At 40.9% G+C, this 15,823-nt stretch overlaps 1 protein-coding gene across 8 annotated transcripts in view; it reads right to left on the bottom strand.

Annotated features, from left to right (window-relative positions):
* The window catches only part of MYO5A (myosin VA), a 97,487-nt gene that overhangs the window by 38,503 nt on the left and 43,161 nt on the right, over nt 1-15,823 (bottom strand). For all 8 annotated transcript variants that reach the window (XM_051796988.1, XM_051796990.1, XM_051796989.1 and 5 more), the window contains exons 6-14: nt 13,433-13,576; nt 12,578-12,659; nt 11,012-11,119; nt 10,436-10,542; nt 7,816-8,081; nt 7,173-7,254; nt 4,568-4,708; nt 3,700-3,825; nt 1,624-1,707 (exon numbers count right to left, since the gene is read on the bottom strand). In XM_051796988.1, the coding sequence (XP_051652948.1) occupies nt 1,624-1,707; nt 3,700-3,825; nt 4,568-4,708; nt 7,173-7,254; nt 7,816-8,081; nt 10,436-10,542; nt 11,012-11,119; nt 12,578-12,659; nt 13,433-13,576 (1,140 nt within the window). The remainder of the gene's footprint in view (nt 1-1,623; nt 1,708-3,699; nt 3,826-4,567; nt 4,709-7,172; nt 7,255-7,815; nt 8,082-10,435; nt 10,543-11,011; nt 11,120-12,577; nt 12,660-13,432; nt 13,577-15,823) is intronic.

The raw sequence follows: 15,823 nt of genomic DNA, 5'->3' as shown, positions 1-15,823 counted from the left end.
TCTTACAGATCATTTCTTTCAATACAGAGCCACAACAGAAGATTTTAACAACCATTCCAGTAGCAAGCATAAATGCCCAGGACTGTTGTATTGCTTTCATGATACATGCATGGAAACTGAACTAGTTCAAAGAGGTCCTGTGGGTGGACTTACAGAGAAGGCCAAAATAAACAGTTAAACTCTACAGTGCCTGCCAAGAGCAGTGTGTGTCATGCACTTTGGAGAGCAAAGAAGCATCCAAGCTGTATGTGAGAGTGGGCATGGCCAGGATGACAGATGATGCATTCAGTTTAGAATTACCTTCTGTTGGATGTGCACAGCAAACCCAGAAAACAGCAACAACAACAACAAAAAATAAAAATCAGAAATGCAGTCCCACCACAATTACTAATAAAGAAGGGCTGCTGAAAAATAAAAATGGAACATTCTTCTTTGGAAAATCCATTTTCTTCACAGCAGAATTTATTTTTTTTTAAACACTGGTTTTGGCAAGGACAAAACCATATTGTTTTTTAGTATTTAGATGGAACTGACTCAGCCTACACTGAGCATGTCTGAGCTGCTGTCATGCTCTTATGGCAGCTCTGTCCCCACTGTCTGTCCCTCATTCACTGGCTGACATCCCTTGGAGCACCCCCCTCCTTCTACCCTGCACAGCTGGAGCCACACAGGCACAGCCAGAGCCACGTGGGTGGCTGGCCCCTGCCAGCTTCCCAAGGATGCCACCTGCCTTCCCTCCCACCTCCAGCAACTGGCTTCACTGAAATCACTCCAACACTTTCCTCAGGGGAAAGTCTGCTGTGTTTTTTTCATTATACCACATGTTTTAATGATTTAGCTTCGTATTATCTGCTCAGAATAGAAACAGGAGAGAAAAATGTTGGTTTTCCTGATAGAATAGCATAATTTAAAATAGCCTGTCCTTGATACCCAGCTTCCTGGGCCATTAGAGCTAGCAAATTCCCAACAGCCATCACAGTGCAATGTCAAGTTAATTGCCTTTACATTTCCGAGAGCACAACCAGTATTTTTGCCATTAAAAAAGTAGACAATGCCATTGAAGACCTGTTCTATAATATTCCTTCACACAGTATTTTCCAATTCAGATGTTATTTTCTTCCATAGATATGAAGAAGGCAAGACTCTATGAATTCTGGTTTGTGTCCTTAGGGTCTATATATTTTATTCCTCTCTCTTTTTGCTTCTGGAACAGAACTTATCTCTCCACAAACAAGGAGTTTCTGTTTTCAGGTTACAAAATTAAGGGCTTAACTATTAAGCACTCTTATACTACTACAGTATATCAGAAGTCCATGATACCTTTACAGAAAATATAGTGAAGTTTCGTGAAAAAGAATTCCCCCTCCCCAAACCCACATCCCCTGACAAAAAAAACCCCACACCTAAACACTGAAATTAGTGGCTAAATATGGACTGATCTCACACGGAGCAAAATCAGGATACAGGACTTTTTAAATTCAGATAGCCAAGTAAAACACAAACTATGTTCAATTTCAGTTCATCTAAGGCAGAAATATTTCCTAGATTTATAAGAAGTTTTATATGACCTTTAAGTCAAGGCTTCATAACTGCAAAGGAAGAAAAAAAAATCCTTATACTAACCTTACTTGATTTTAGGACCTTAATTTGTTCTTCATAAACTGTGTCTTTATTCTTTTCCAAAAAGCCTTCACATTGATATTCTACCTGAAAGCCATCATTTTACAAAAACAAGTGTTAAAAGTATTTAACAAGAATACTTTGCATAGAATTTACCAGCTCTAACATTCACATTTAAAACATAATTCTTGTGGGTGCCAAAAATATCAGTTCCCAAGTGCATCTTTGTTAAATATAGAACTTCCTTAAAGAGCGTGCTTTCCAGTAACATGTAGAACATTAAAAGACATAGATGAATACTGTTATTGCATTGTACCAGATATATTTCACTGCTGAGAGATGCCTGTGGTAAGGCAGCATGACTGAATGGTTACTGTAAAGGTGAAGAACCAAAATGTGTGTTGAGCATCTTCTTCACTGAAGTTATCAGGGCTGCAGAACTGTGTGAAATCCAGATGCAACTGAGAACAAAGTATCTCATCTCATCTCATCTCATTAGCTGAGAGGCTGTAAGTACATCTGCCTGCAGCTGATTATGGAAATGCCTCATTTGTGCTCAGAAAGACTATTTTTACCAGAAGCAATAAAATGTCTGAATGTTGTGATAATACATAACAATCCTCTATCACAGGGCCATAGGGTGTCTTGGGCCAAAGAACATCCAGAATGTTTGATAAAACCCCACTATTTATTTCACTGTCCTAATTCAAGGATGAAAGAAAACCAAAACTGTTGTCAAAAGTCTATTTATCAGTGCTTGCACAACGACACTATATCCCTGATCTGCAAAACATTTCAAAGAATTCCTAGGGGGAAGAAGGCAGAGGATGTCCCCAAGGTTTCTCTGCAGTTGAAAGCCCACTCTTGAGCACTACCTGGGGCACCACTCATGTTCTTAGCGCGGGAGACCGTGCCAGGAGAGGGCAGCAGAATCCCTGCCTTATGCAGAGAGGACAACCTCAGGGCACAGAGACTGCTGACCCACCAGCTGCAGCTTGATTTTTTCCTTCAGGATGTCTGTATGCATTCCCATAAGTACACAGAAAACATAAAATTCTTAGCACAGACAGCACATCAGAGCTTAGAGCTTTGCCACTACCTGCTAGGAGCTACTGGCCCTTGCTGCTCAGACTAGGCATAGAAAAGCCTTGTTTTCAAGTATCAAAGTTTAGCCTAATGAAGAAATTATGAAATATTAATTAAATCCTTCTTGTTCTCTCATGCAACAAATAAAACAGAACTCATGAATCTAAACAGTTACAGAGATGTTCTTGCTGCTTACATTAAGGTAACGCTAGATGCAACAAGAACATGACCCCACTTCTATGCATAAACTCAAGAGCCCAGAAGAAACAAAGTGGAAGAAAATAAAAGCCTTCAACCCTGCACATCAGCATGTCCACACCTACTAATGAGAATCCCAGATCTTCTTGCAAGCTTTTTTGACAAAGCTGACAATATTCTGAGGCAGTTTCTTTGCTGAACAGGACAATTGGATTAAATGGGGATTTTAAAATTTTTTTGTTTTAACCCGAAGAGTTGTTCAGTTTGATGAGCACTGTGGGAGCTGAACAACACATGCACTCCACTGAGACACTCCTCAGCCAGCTCCCTAGAAATAGCTGTTCCCTGAGCAGCCGAGGCGAGGGTGGGAGCAGCACATACTGCTCCAGCGATAAAAAGGGTGTGTTAGCCCCTTTCCTCTTTGCACGTTGAGATGGCAGCAAAACCAGCATTGTTTTGTTGCTGCTCTTTGGCCAAAATGAGCAAGATACATGATTTCCTACTATGTGCATTTGTGTTGCATAACTGGAATTGATACAATTATGCTGACAGCTGCAAATACACTAAGCTTCCATGTTTGGAAAAAGGATGGTTAGTGGTTACAGCATGTGACGGGAGTCAGGAGCTCTTGTTTGTGTTCCTGGCTCTGCACAGCTGCCAGGTCAATTTTCTCCTCCTGACTGGGTGTTCAGGCAGGCACACTTTTTACAAGAACTGAGTGGAAGAGTCTCTGCCTGCCCCAGGATCCCCTCCCACGCTCCAGCCAGAAAGAGGTACCAGAGCAAGAGTCCTTACCTTGTCAGCAAAGTGCTTGATGATAAAAGCTTTATTTGACAGGCGTGGTTTTTCAAAGAGGGCACATTTATTCAAATGAGTATTGTATAGTTTTTGGGCCCAAGAGTCATCTGAGCCCTTTGGCATCTACAAAAGAGAATACAGAGCTATTTAAAACGTCTTGAAAACTTTTCAGCAGCAAAAGAAACTAAGATGGGGGACAGCACTTTTGTGGTTTGATTTCAAATTTCAGCTCTTTCCCTTTCCAGCACTGCAATAAGCAAGGAAGCAGTAACCAGCTGTGTGTTGCCTGTTTTCACACTCGGCAGCAGGTGTAGCTGCTGTGACACAACACTCCCAGCGTCACACACCTGAAGGTGGGGAACCCAGAGGCACTTTATCTGACTGAGCAGAACTCATCCACCACCATTAGAGATTTCTTGTGATGCTTTGTATGATACACAAGAACCCCAAGCTGGGTTTCCACTGAAGCAGACACCAGGGGCCAACCGCCTGTACATGGCTTGGCATAAACCAAGATAAAAGGCAAAAGGTGAGACACAAAGTGAGAGGCAGCTTGGGGAAATCTGACAGGACCACAGACTACACTTAACTGTGTTTGGGAAAGAGAAAGTTGCCAAAGTTAAAACAAAGGTTGATCAGAGACCCAGGAACAGATACAGACACATGATGGAGGGGAGGGGGCAAAAAATGTGACTAAACCCGTTTTTTCTCCTCCTGTAATTGCCAATTCTGTTTGTATGTTCTCCGAATCCTTTCACCAGCAGTCTCGAAATGACTGGTTGTCTGCAGATGACTTTTCCCTGTGAGGGCCCAGAGGTAGAACAGCTGATGTCCTCTTTCTCTATGAAAACCCTTAAACACACACCTTGCACTCCTCATCCAACAGATCCAGAACTCCCATTTTGGCCTCTATGAGGTTGATGCAAGGCTGATTGTCATAGAAATCAATCAAGGTCCACGGTATTTGTTCCTTCATATATTCTTCTTGTTCCAGCTTAAAGACATGCTACAGGGCAAAAAGAAAAGAATTTTCTGTGAAATAAAATGCAGATTAAATACACTGAACTCTCAATTGAATTCCTCTTGGCACATGAATTCAGGTTGTCAAGTGACACACTAGTTCAACTGAATAAACCCTTTAACAAGTAAGTGAAAAATAAATTAACCTTTTTTCCTGGCCTAAAAACAACAGACTAAATTAAAACACTCCATATTCTCTGAAAATAAGGTCTATTTTTTTCCAATCTTTTTACTATATTGTCCCACAATTATCATAAGCTCTTTTTTCTTATAAAAAACCAACACAAACCCCAGAAAAAGCTTCAAGTGCAGGAACAGTGACTTATAAAGTGGGATGCGCCATGCTTTTACGATATTAAAGTTATGAGCACTGCTCTATTTCAAGTAAAATTTCACTATAAATACTTTTGTGCTTCCTTGTAAAAGAACAGAGCTCCATTTCCTCTTAAATGGTTGAAGATTTTTTTTCTAAGATGACGCACTGCATTAAAATTTACTCTTCAGCAAAAAACTTGCAAGAATGACTGTAGGAGTATTAGCACAAGAAACCCTTTAAGCAAAATTCTGTGACAGATTTATCTGGCACAAAGATCAATAACCATGTACTTGCATATTTATTCAAAAATAACATCACAAACAACCTGCTCGGTTTCAATGAAATGTGCACAGGAGATGAATTAAAACTCGAGGAAGAAACAGAATAAGATATTAAACAGGCAAACCGTGGTTTTAACAGCACAAGCGCTCTAAAAAACCAAAAAGACTGCTGACTCCAGTTATTTCTGACGATGTTTCATCCCCCATTTGCAGTTTTCTGCACACTCGATGCTGCTGTGCCAGGCAGGCCCACGCTGGGAGCGTGCCCCACCGCCAGCACCGAGCAGCAGGGTCTCACCTGTCCTGCCACACTGTCCCCAGCTGCCCCGAGCACAGTGCACAGCTCACAGACCTGTCACAGTTCCCTCAGCACACATCTGCCAGCCAGCAGCAGCAAACCACCCTGACAAAGCAGTTTATCCCTTGTATTTCATCAGCCTAACGCCATCCTTTCCAATGGAAAGTGCTCCTTAACCGTGCCCATGGGAGCCATTCCCACCCCGCCGCTTAACAGCCGCGTTACACAAGGAGTTAATTCCTGACAGGAAAGCCAATGGCAGCGTTCTGTTGGTGAGTCACATCTAATCCAAGACCTGAAAGAAAACAGAAACCCATTTCTTCACTGTGAAGGACCTAGCAATTAGGTGGTGAAAAATGCCTTCAGACCCGATTCTCCCTGTGTGCTGTGGGTGCCAGGAAGGGGCAGGGTGGTTGGGCTGTCCCCAGGCAGCCTGTCCTCAGCCAGGCTCGGGCCACCACAGGTGGCACATGAAGGTTTGCTGGCTGCCACCAGACACAAGGCTTTAATTTAAAGCAACCTCCACCCCTGTACTTGCATGGCAGTCCTACAGGTCTGTGTCCAGCAGTGCTGGGTTTGGTAGCTTGGCAGGGCACCAACACAACAGCCCTGTTGCTCCTTCCTTTGTGCTTACAGCAGCGGCGTGAGAGGGAAGGGAATACAGGGACAGTGATCTTTACTAAAGAAGCAAACCTCTACAGCTCTTACAGTGACTAGATTTTGCTGTAGAGCTGAGAAAACTCCAAGATTTTTACGACAGTTACAACATCCTGCTCACGGAGTTGAATCCAGTCTGGCCCTGATCAACATGGAAAGGGCACGTCAGGGCCAGAAAGCCCAGCCTCTGCTCCAGCACCCTGCTTACACCCCGACACACATCCCCTGGGATGAACAGGGGTGCAGGGGATCCAGTTCTGTGAGCACACACTACCATGAAGCTACGCTCATCAAGAGAGCTCAGAGCCATCCCAGTGCTGCAGCAGAGCCTAGCAACAGACCTGGCAGAAATAACTTGCCTCATCATTATGCAGGTAAGATATGTAATTGCAAACGTCACTAAGGCTGAGGAGAGAATCGTGATCTCTCCGGAGGAGGGGGAAGAGGTGCCTTCTGCCACACGTCATTCAACTTCAGGATGCAGCTCAAAAGCCTCAAAAAATAACACCAGGGGAGGAAGCGCGGGCGGCAAATCTCCCGCAGCGGAGCCGTGCTCTGCCCATCCAAGGGCTCGGGGAGGTTACGGAGACACCACTAACTCCGACTTCATCCACATGGTGCTCTCACTGACAGGCAATCTCAGGGTCTTAATTGCCAAGCACTGCTTCTGTCTTATAATTGTTACTGTGATCGGAATTTCAAATAGTCCCAGAGCAGCAGTTAGTCATAAAATCTATTTCGAGGTGATAGTCGATCTTTCCCCATCCCTCAAAGCCCACGGCCAGGACAGCTGGTTAATAGACTGAAGGAATTCATCCTAACCACCAGGGACCCAATTAGCAGAATGGACTTGGGTGAGGGGAAAGGGAAGAGGAAATGCCAGTCATTTCCTACTTACCATATTGAACTGCTGCTGCAGTTTTTCGTTGGCATAGTTGATACAGAACTGTTCAAAGCTGTTGATTTCGAATGTTTCAAATCTAAAATATGCATATACCCAAAATTACTAGTGTAGTGAAAAGAAAAAGATTAAATGACCCAGAAATTTTAAATTCCATCCCTCCAGTTAAATTCATTGAATTATGTCAGGCATAAACAACACAATCAAGCAACAAAACACACAGGGAAATGGCAAATTACACGACATGGGCAATTCACTGATGCTCCCTCTCTAGGCAGGGATGAGGAACTCAGGGAAAGGACTGATGTTCCTGGAGAGCACATTAATCATCTTTGTCTTCTCTGTAAGTGCCATCTTGGAGGAACCACGAGATGACAATTTCCCTTGCAACTTTCCACAATGCAATGCATAAGTGAACGACCAACAGTAAAAATCTGAAATCCCACTATAAATGTCAAAGTCATGACAAAGATCTTAGATGGCATGTGAAAACTAAACACCTACTTCCTTCAGCTGGAATAAGCTGCTGCTAAGGGTTTGGGAGTTTCTGTGTAATCCATGCAGCACTACATGATAAAGACAAAGATGCTTTGCAGTCAGATAATTACATAAGAGTGTCATATCTCTGACAAAAACTCACCCATAGATGTCCAACACCCCGATGAAAGAATGCTGTTTTACAGTAGCGTGAAGGGCTTTGTTCACATGATCTACAATCCAGTTAAAGAGATTAGCATAGATATGTTTGGCAAGTGCATCTCTGGCATTGATGGCATGAAGTTTAGAAATCGGCTTGATGTAGGTTTCAGTGGCAGTGGCGAGCTTCCTATGGCAAAGCCAGTGGGCCATCTCCTCATACTCCACACCCATGAGGTCACAGAAGATGGTGAGGGGTTCATGCTTGGGCTAATAAAAACAGTCTCATTAGGTCTGAAAACAATATTACCAACAGTAAGCATACAATCATGCAGCCAGAAGAACTGCCTGCCTGCAATGATCCTACAATAAGCAGCAGCAGCAGCTTCCTCAGCTCTTTTTCCTTCAAAACGTAACAAGTTCCCTACCCACTTAGCACACTCACATCGCTGAAGTAAATTAGTGAATAAGTTTCCCCAAAGGTTTTTAATTTTACTGTACTTGTGTTCACCAAAATGTTTCACACAGGGAACCTGCAACCTTCAGAAAAATTAATCACCTGGCTTCACAGGAATGGACTTGAGATTTTGAATTCTTACAGCTAACTGTCTCAGACCAAATGGGCAGTAGCTCTTGAGTGGTGCTCTCATCTGCCCACAGACATCCATGGCAGAGAGTGATGGGAATGGGGCATCATAGCATGAGCCAAGAAAGAAGAGAAAGTGTGGAAAGGCTTTAGTGCTCTTGTTTCAGTACTTACAGTATTTTTCTCAGTGAATTCCTAGGACAAACACTAAGAGATTGCAGCACACAAATGTTGTTCTCTAACTCTCAAACTGGACTGTACAAGTGGAAAAACTGGCCTTCGTTTAACTGGGTAAAATCAACCAGCAAGGCTTGCACGCTGAGATGGGTATATAAGATTTCTGCATAAAAACCCCTGCAGTGCATGTACCGCTCAATGAGCTAAGATACTACTCCTTGTGACTAACATGCAAACTGATCACTAGCAATCAAGGAGGACAGACAGGTCTTTCCTCCTAAGGAACTCCCCTAGCACTGCTTCCTCATCACACTCCTTGCACCCAGTGGCTCAACAGCATGCTGATAGTGTCTTGACAAGGACAGACTGCAGAGGACTGTTACTACAGGTCCAGAAGCTCCAGGATACATCAGCTTTATCTGTCTATTTCCACATCCTTCTGACTTCTCTGGGACTTCTTCCAGTCCTTACAGCATGCAGGTCCCATGGCCATGCTGTTACACTTCCAAAATCCAGTTAGCTGAGCATGTCTTACTGGCTCAGGAGACAATGATAAAGTAATAATAATAATGATGAACACTGCACAAAAGAGTGTCACATTAGGGTTGCTCAAGCTGACGTTAAACAAACTGAATCATTCACATTGCAGCACACAGAGCCCTTTGCTGAGCTCCCTGAAGCACTGCTATTTCACCACCACACCAGAGCATCCCCAGCAGAGCACAGAGCTCTGGGATGACACGGCTCAGGTAGCAATGCCATTGAGCAGACATTCATCACTGCCTGCTGGGTACTGTCACATCAGGATAGAGTTGCACAGGAACTTGCAGCTTTGTACTTGCTCAGTCAGTGGGATTCCTGCATGGGAGATACTCATCACAACACAGGCAAGCTTATCATGTCCTGAGGCTCATCAGCTTTCTACCTGTGATCATTAAATGAGCTTTGTTTATAGTGAAAACCTTTGTAAGACACACCAAAGAGCCAGACTATTGCTGCAGTTTCCATTAGATCCCATGGACAGGTGGTGTCAGACCTGGCACACCTGCGGTCCCAGGAAGGACCCATTCTCAGCTCCAGAAACTGCCACTGCAGATTCTTCAGAAAAGGACTGAGAGTGACATGAGAAAAAAGCCCTACAAGTGTTGCTATTATTCAAAACAACAGAAAGAAGAAGTCCAACAGGAGACATTCAAAGAAATGCAAAGGAAGAAGCTGGCCACTGTGAATCCAAAGAAAAGAAGGTTGTTTTGCTTCTTATCTCCAGAATATGGACTTTGGTAAGAAGCCTTGGCCCTCACTGAAGGAGAAGGGTTTTTCAAATCAAACTATGTAGCTCTTGTCGCTGATCTTGACAAAGGCAAAAAAGAACCATGACCCTTAGATGAGTCACACAAATCATATCTGTATATCCCATGCTCATGTTTAGACATCCCAGAGGACTTTGTGAAGCATTTGCTTTGCAATTATTTAAGACATTTTGGCATTTAATGGCAAAAAAACCCCATCCAGCAAAGCATTTACTGTGTGCAGGGAAGATACTTATGTAGGAATATAAAGATCTAGACACCTGCTCAGGACTTCAAAGCTGGCCTGTCTGGTAGACTTTTCTAGGACAGATCAATTACAGTTATAATTGTATAACCACTTTTACAATACAGAGAGTACTGTCTAAAGCCTCTAAACTGAGAAGAGTTGAATCTATCTGCAAAGAGAACTGTGAAAATGTTAACAAATTAGAAATAAACAGATTTCTTTCATTTTCATATTATTACTCTTATTCAGAAGATGTTCTTGCAAACAAGCAGAAGGCAGAACTGGCAGAGTGGATAGCATGCCCTTCAGCTCATCTACTACTCACAGGAACAGTGCAGCTGTCAGAATCCCGAGACACAAACTCCACGTTGCCCAAGTGAAGGATGCCAGCAAGGATTCGAAAAATTCCCATCTGGTAGGAATCACTAATCCCTGAAAAGGGATGAATAAAATGTTTTGAATGGAGAGAGCTGCAGTTGATGAAAAAATTTATTAAGGAGAGAAAAGCAGTGACCCCTGTGTGTGACTTTGATATTTGACAGTACCAATTGGCTCCACTTCTATTAAAAACATTTTACAACCAGATGAAAAAAAATCCATTAAAATTAATAATTTAATTTGCTGTATCAAAGTGCTTTGTCAGGGACCTCCAACACTGTATATGCTACACCAAGGGAATTCACCATTTATATTCACATAATGTGTGCTCCTCCTACACTAGATTCATGATTCCACTGCAATTTAAACACATTCTTAATGCAAGACAAGTATCTCAGTCACAAAGTTTATCAAACTCTCTTGTTTTTAAACACAACAAAATATGAAGAAAATATACATAAACAATGTAGAAAACACTTGCTAGTATATCAGAATTGGGATATGACCGTGTTTTACAAATTACCTAGCAAAGTGCAGGCCTGCCTGGTGTTCACCATTTCCTTAGCATCATCAACACCATCAATCACAGGGCTTCCACCTTGCTTTGTATAGTGAAAGTAATTTGCATTCCCTGTAATAGAAAAAAACACACATTGTACACACATTGATGCAGAAATTCACAGCACATCTGTAAAGCTGTGTTATGATTAAGTTGCTCTTGGCAGAACCCAAGATTTGACATATGTCAGTATGTTTTTGCCTTCTGGCTCATAAGACATGTTTATTCTAGAGAAGATTTTTTCAAGATTCAACAGTGCAAGTAGGTACTCTTAAGCTACCTGGTTCCTACAGTAGGCCCTCAAGCATATTCTCTACCTAACCTTGGTTCAGACTTCCACACCTGTGGAATAATCACTTGGGAAGCAGTTATTCTCCAAGTCTGAGCCAAGTGGCAGGTGCAGAGTTGACAGCAGCAGCACTTTGGAATTATACAGCAGGTATTCTGCTATTAATGCATCAGGATATTGTATAATATATTTTGCCCATTTTCTTCTCTTCTCTCATTTATGCTCTGGCTCACTCTTATGACTATCTGTGATCCCTTCTGGCTGGTTGGAGAATGGAGAGCTTCACACCACTCTGGACAGCACTGGGCTCCACGGGGAGAGCAGCAGCTCTCCTGGGTACTGTGTAAATTCCTACGGTTCCAGTGGCCATGCTTCCAGTTGCACTAAAAGACTCCTTTTCTTCTGATCTGCTAAGGTTCCAAGAATGCTCAAAGAGAAGTCTGCTAAATGGCTTCTTTAGTTATAATGACATCAGTTCTTTTCTTTCCTGTGTCAGCAGATGTGAATCCTAAATGTGCCAGGATGGTGCAGAAGAGCAGAGAAACACTTTAGAACTATATTTCAGAAACCAGCACTGACAGGCTGTGCAGTTTTCCCACTATGAAACTGACTTTTAAAAACATACAAGAAGCACTGAAATTTATACTGAGTTTTTAAAACGATAAGGTGATTGCCAGTCTTAAAGTCATCATCATGCCTTTCTTTTACAAAGCACCAATTTCTGTCAAATGAGCATCCTTTCCTTTATTAACATTTTGATTTGAAAAATGAAAAATTTCACTTATTAGTTTTGTGATCACCAGGTTAGCAGAGAGAGTAAAGTAATTGTTGGTAACAGCCCAAGTGAAAGTATGTACATGCAAAATAAGCTTTTCAGGTGCTTATATGAGAAAGGGTAAAATTCTCTAGTGGTTGGAGCAATGGAAAAAAAGTTTTAAAGGACCAAGAGAAGAGAATTTCACCCTCTCCACTGGAAAACTACCCTGGAATCCAGGACACAGTAAGTCCTAGTGACTACAACTGCAGTGTATTAGAGTAAATCTGTTACTTTTATTTTAACAGAAAACCACAAAGTTTGAGTTCTGCCATTTTAGATATTTTCAATATATTTTAGTACTTGAAGGTTTAAGAGTTTAGAATTTAAGAGGCAGCAATTCTTCTTTTGGCTTTTTGGCTCAAAAAGGTCAGAGATGCTGCTTTGTTCCTACAATCCCACAACACAATGAACTTGAATTTCGTACCTAATCGTAGAGTTTTAAACTCGGGTAATGCTGCAGAGGCACAAAGCTGGTAAAAGATGTGGTAATTTCTCTCCTCTTCTGCCTTTGAAAAGAAAGGGATTCATTATTTTTCACCACTTAACAAGTGGCAGGAACAACCATGAGCAGGATAAATTACTATGTATAATGCTTTCTCTAGCAATACATTAAGAGCACAGTAGTCACATGGAAAAAGGAAAGATAAATCAGTATCTATCATTTCCTTCTTGGTTAATTTAATCCATTTTCAACAGCAGGAAGCATGCAGACATTTTCACTTGCAAAAAAAAGTATGATTTCACTTTTCAGAACTGTGGATTGCTATTAAATATAGATCAGGATTCTATGGGTGGGTGAAATGATCATACTTAAAAGCCTTTCATTTTCCAAAAATAACTAATACCATTCACCTCAGCATTTATAGTAAGCTGGTAAAGGGAGTATCTTCCTTGCCAAGGCAAAGCTTGAATTTTAAAATGAAGGACAAACACAGCTCAGAAGGTTATGACTCATGACCACCACCATAATTCTGAAATTAAGCATCTAAAGTTCAAAACTTCAAGCAAAAAAAAAAAAAAAAAGAAAACCACTCTCTTCCAGCTAAACCATGTGGAATAAGTCTCTCATTTTTAAAATATATGACAGCACTTCATGTAACATCCCTACATGGTACAAAGTGTAATTATTATTTTTATACCTTTAGGCAGCCAGTCAAGGATAAGTCCACTTTTACTGAGCTCTAGACTATAAGGTAGGCAAAGATGGAGAGGAATTGTGGGAGATGGTGGATTGGTTCAAGTATGAAATAACAAAATGAAGAGATTACATCAGTATTACCTGAAACACCACTCTTGATTTTTCCAAGAGGTAAGTTCTCATGTTAGCACCAATGATTCGATACCTCTTATCAAAACCAATTTCAATATATTTCCCAAAGCGACTGCTGTTGTCATTCCTTGTAGTTTTGGCATTTCCAATAGACTGAAAAAAGGGAATATTGTGAAAGTTAGACACCTTTTAGAAATTATCACATTTATTTAATCATCTACATGGCTCATAAACACTTGACAATATTAATCTAGTCCTGATTTAAAAATAATCAAGAATTTAATAAAGAACAATCTCCACCTAGTCAACAAGTTACACCAAAACATGGTTACTTCATTAATGCAACATCAGGAGCTGATCTTCCTAGCAATTATTTCACTTTCACATCGTCTGATTTTACAGCTAAATATCCTTCATTGCTCTCAAAAGTCTTTTAAAGGAAATAAAAAGTCTAACAGAAAGCTCATACATACAGATTTTTTCCAAGGACCTAATAAAACTATAACAGTTATTCCACCTGTATATATTCATACAGATATATGTATAGTACTCACAACCTCTGTAGACTGACCTATCATAAACTCACAGTCAGCAAACAGCCCCTCTGTTCTCCCTGGCTAACAGTTTGTTATTATTATTACTCTCTAATCACCACATTCCCAAGCTACTTCTACAAACATGTAATTGAAAAATATTTACAGTGTGCCTATGTATAATCTAAACATAAACATGCACAATCTGATGTAATTTGCCTGCAACTGAACCCCTTCCATTGCAGTTTGGTCACTGACCCAGAAATATCCTCAGTGATGCCCTTTGTGCCTAACTTTCTCAGATTAATTCAATGCAGCTTCATTCACAACAAACAGTATTTCATGCATTTCCTCTATAGTTCAAGGGCAAATAATGACTGTGGTTCCTACCTGGCCTTGGTGCACCTTTGCCTTACCTCATCAGCATCGGGGTTCACCCCACAATCCATGCACCAGCTGGATGTATCAGAACTCAAGGCATGCAAATCACAACATGCTAAACTTCTAAGAAAAGCATTTTCTATTCTCAGTGGTTTAGACATGACATTGTCATTCACTTTCCAAAAAATTCCTAAAGATATCTCTGTATCAAAGGGACTGGCATTTGGAATAATTCAGGTGGAGCATACTGCCTTTTATCACATGCCACTGTGTGCATGTTATCAAGCACCTAACTCTGAGGTGCAGCACAGTTGTATCTATGTCCTAGTTTCCCAGTTCACGTAGCCATCCACAGGAACTCTGTACTTAAATAAACCTGAGAAAAACAAATGAGAGCAAGCAGCACTGCTGAGTATCCCAAATCTGCAAGGAAAAGGCCAGTGAATGGGTCGGTGCCAGCTGGTACAGCCTGGAAAGGGGGGATTAGACTGTCAGAACCTCACGACAGCAGCAGTACACACACCCCCAGCTGAGCAGATGTCAAAGTGGGCATCAGATGGACAGTGGCTGTAAAGGATCTAGGAACAAACTGCATCTCTGCAGTTCTAAGAAATACTGAATTCATTCAAACTGAACGTACCTTAACTGCATTCCTGCGTTTAAAATTATTGGTCCTGTGATATATTTTGTTGTTCATTGGAGCAATATAATATTACAATATTTTCAGAAACCAATTATTGCTTTGAGAGGTATTACTGATAAAAATAGTTAAGAAAGCCTTTGGGATTATAAGATTGCTCACTAGAGTACATATGAAGCTGTACCATTAGCACAGCTAACGAGGAACGAGAGGCAGAAAACTACATATAAAGATGTGTTTTATGATTTGTCAATTTCTATACTTGCAATAGGAAAAATGTATATAGTTGCTGACTACAAAAGTAATCACTTAAATAGTTGCTAGAAATGCACAGTGGTCTCTTGACATTACAGAGTATTTAGTAGGCAAAGATGTTGTGAAACTCTGAGACGAATGATGGTAGCTCATAAAATACTGATGTTTAGGTTGTCCAAACAGAAATTTAAAAATAAAATTACCTTCTGCTCCTAAGATTTTACAGTCAGCTCAGCAAATGAGGAGATTCCTGTTTTTAAAATGAATTACTCATTTTCTTCTTTGTTAATTTGTGTTTCTACTTATTTATCAACTGAAGAATTCAAAACATTAATTATGCTATCAGAGTCTGTCTCAACACTAGATTTTACAACACTCAGTCTAAAGCTTACTTAAAGTTTAAGAGTTTGAAGTTAAAAGGATAACTTTCATCCAAGTATAATAATCTTCGAAGTAATTTAAATATATATTTAGATATATCCGTGTTCATGAAATTGTTGTTATCCCAAGAAAATAAAAATAAATCATCATCATCATTGATTTTTAGTGAATGAAAAAAGGTATGGATGGAAAGCTCACTTTTAGTCCTCG

Source organism: Manacus candei, unplaced genomic scaffold (genome assembly GCF_025592945.1).
Source record: "Manacus candei isolate 608988 ecotype Guabito, Panama unplaced genomic scaffold, ASM2559294v1 h1tg000046l, whole genome shotgun sequence".
NCBI classification, from domain to species: Eukaryota; Metazoa; Chordata; class Aves; order Passeriformes; family Pipridae; genus Manacus; species Manacus candei.
Note: the sequence above shows the minus strand (reverse complement) of the source record. Positions and strands in the feature narration are given on the sequence as shown.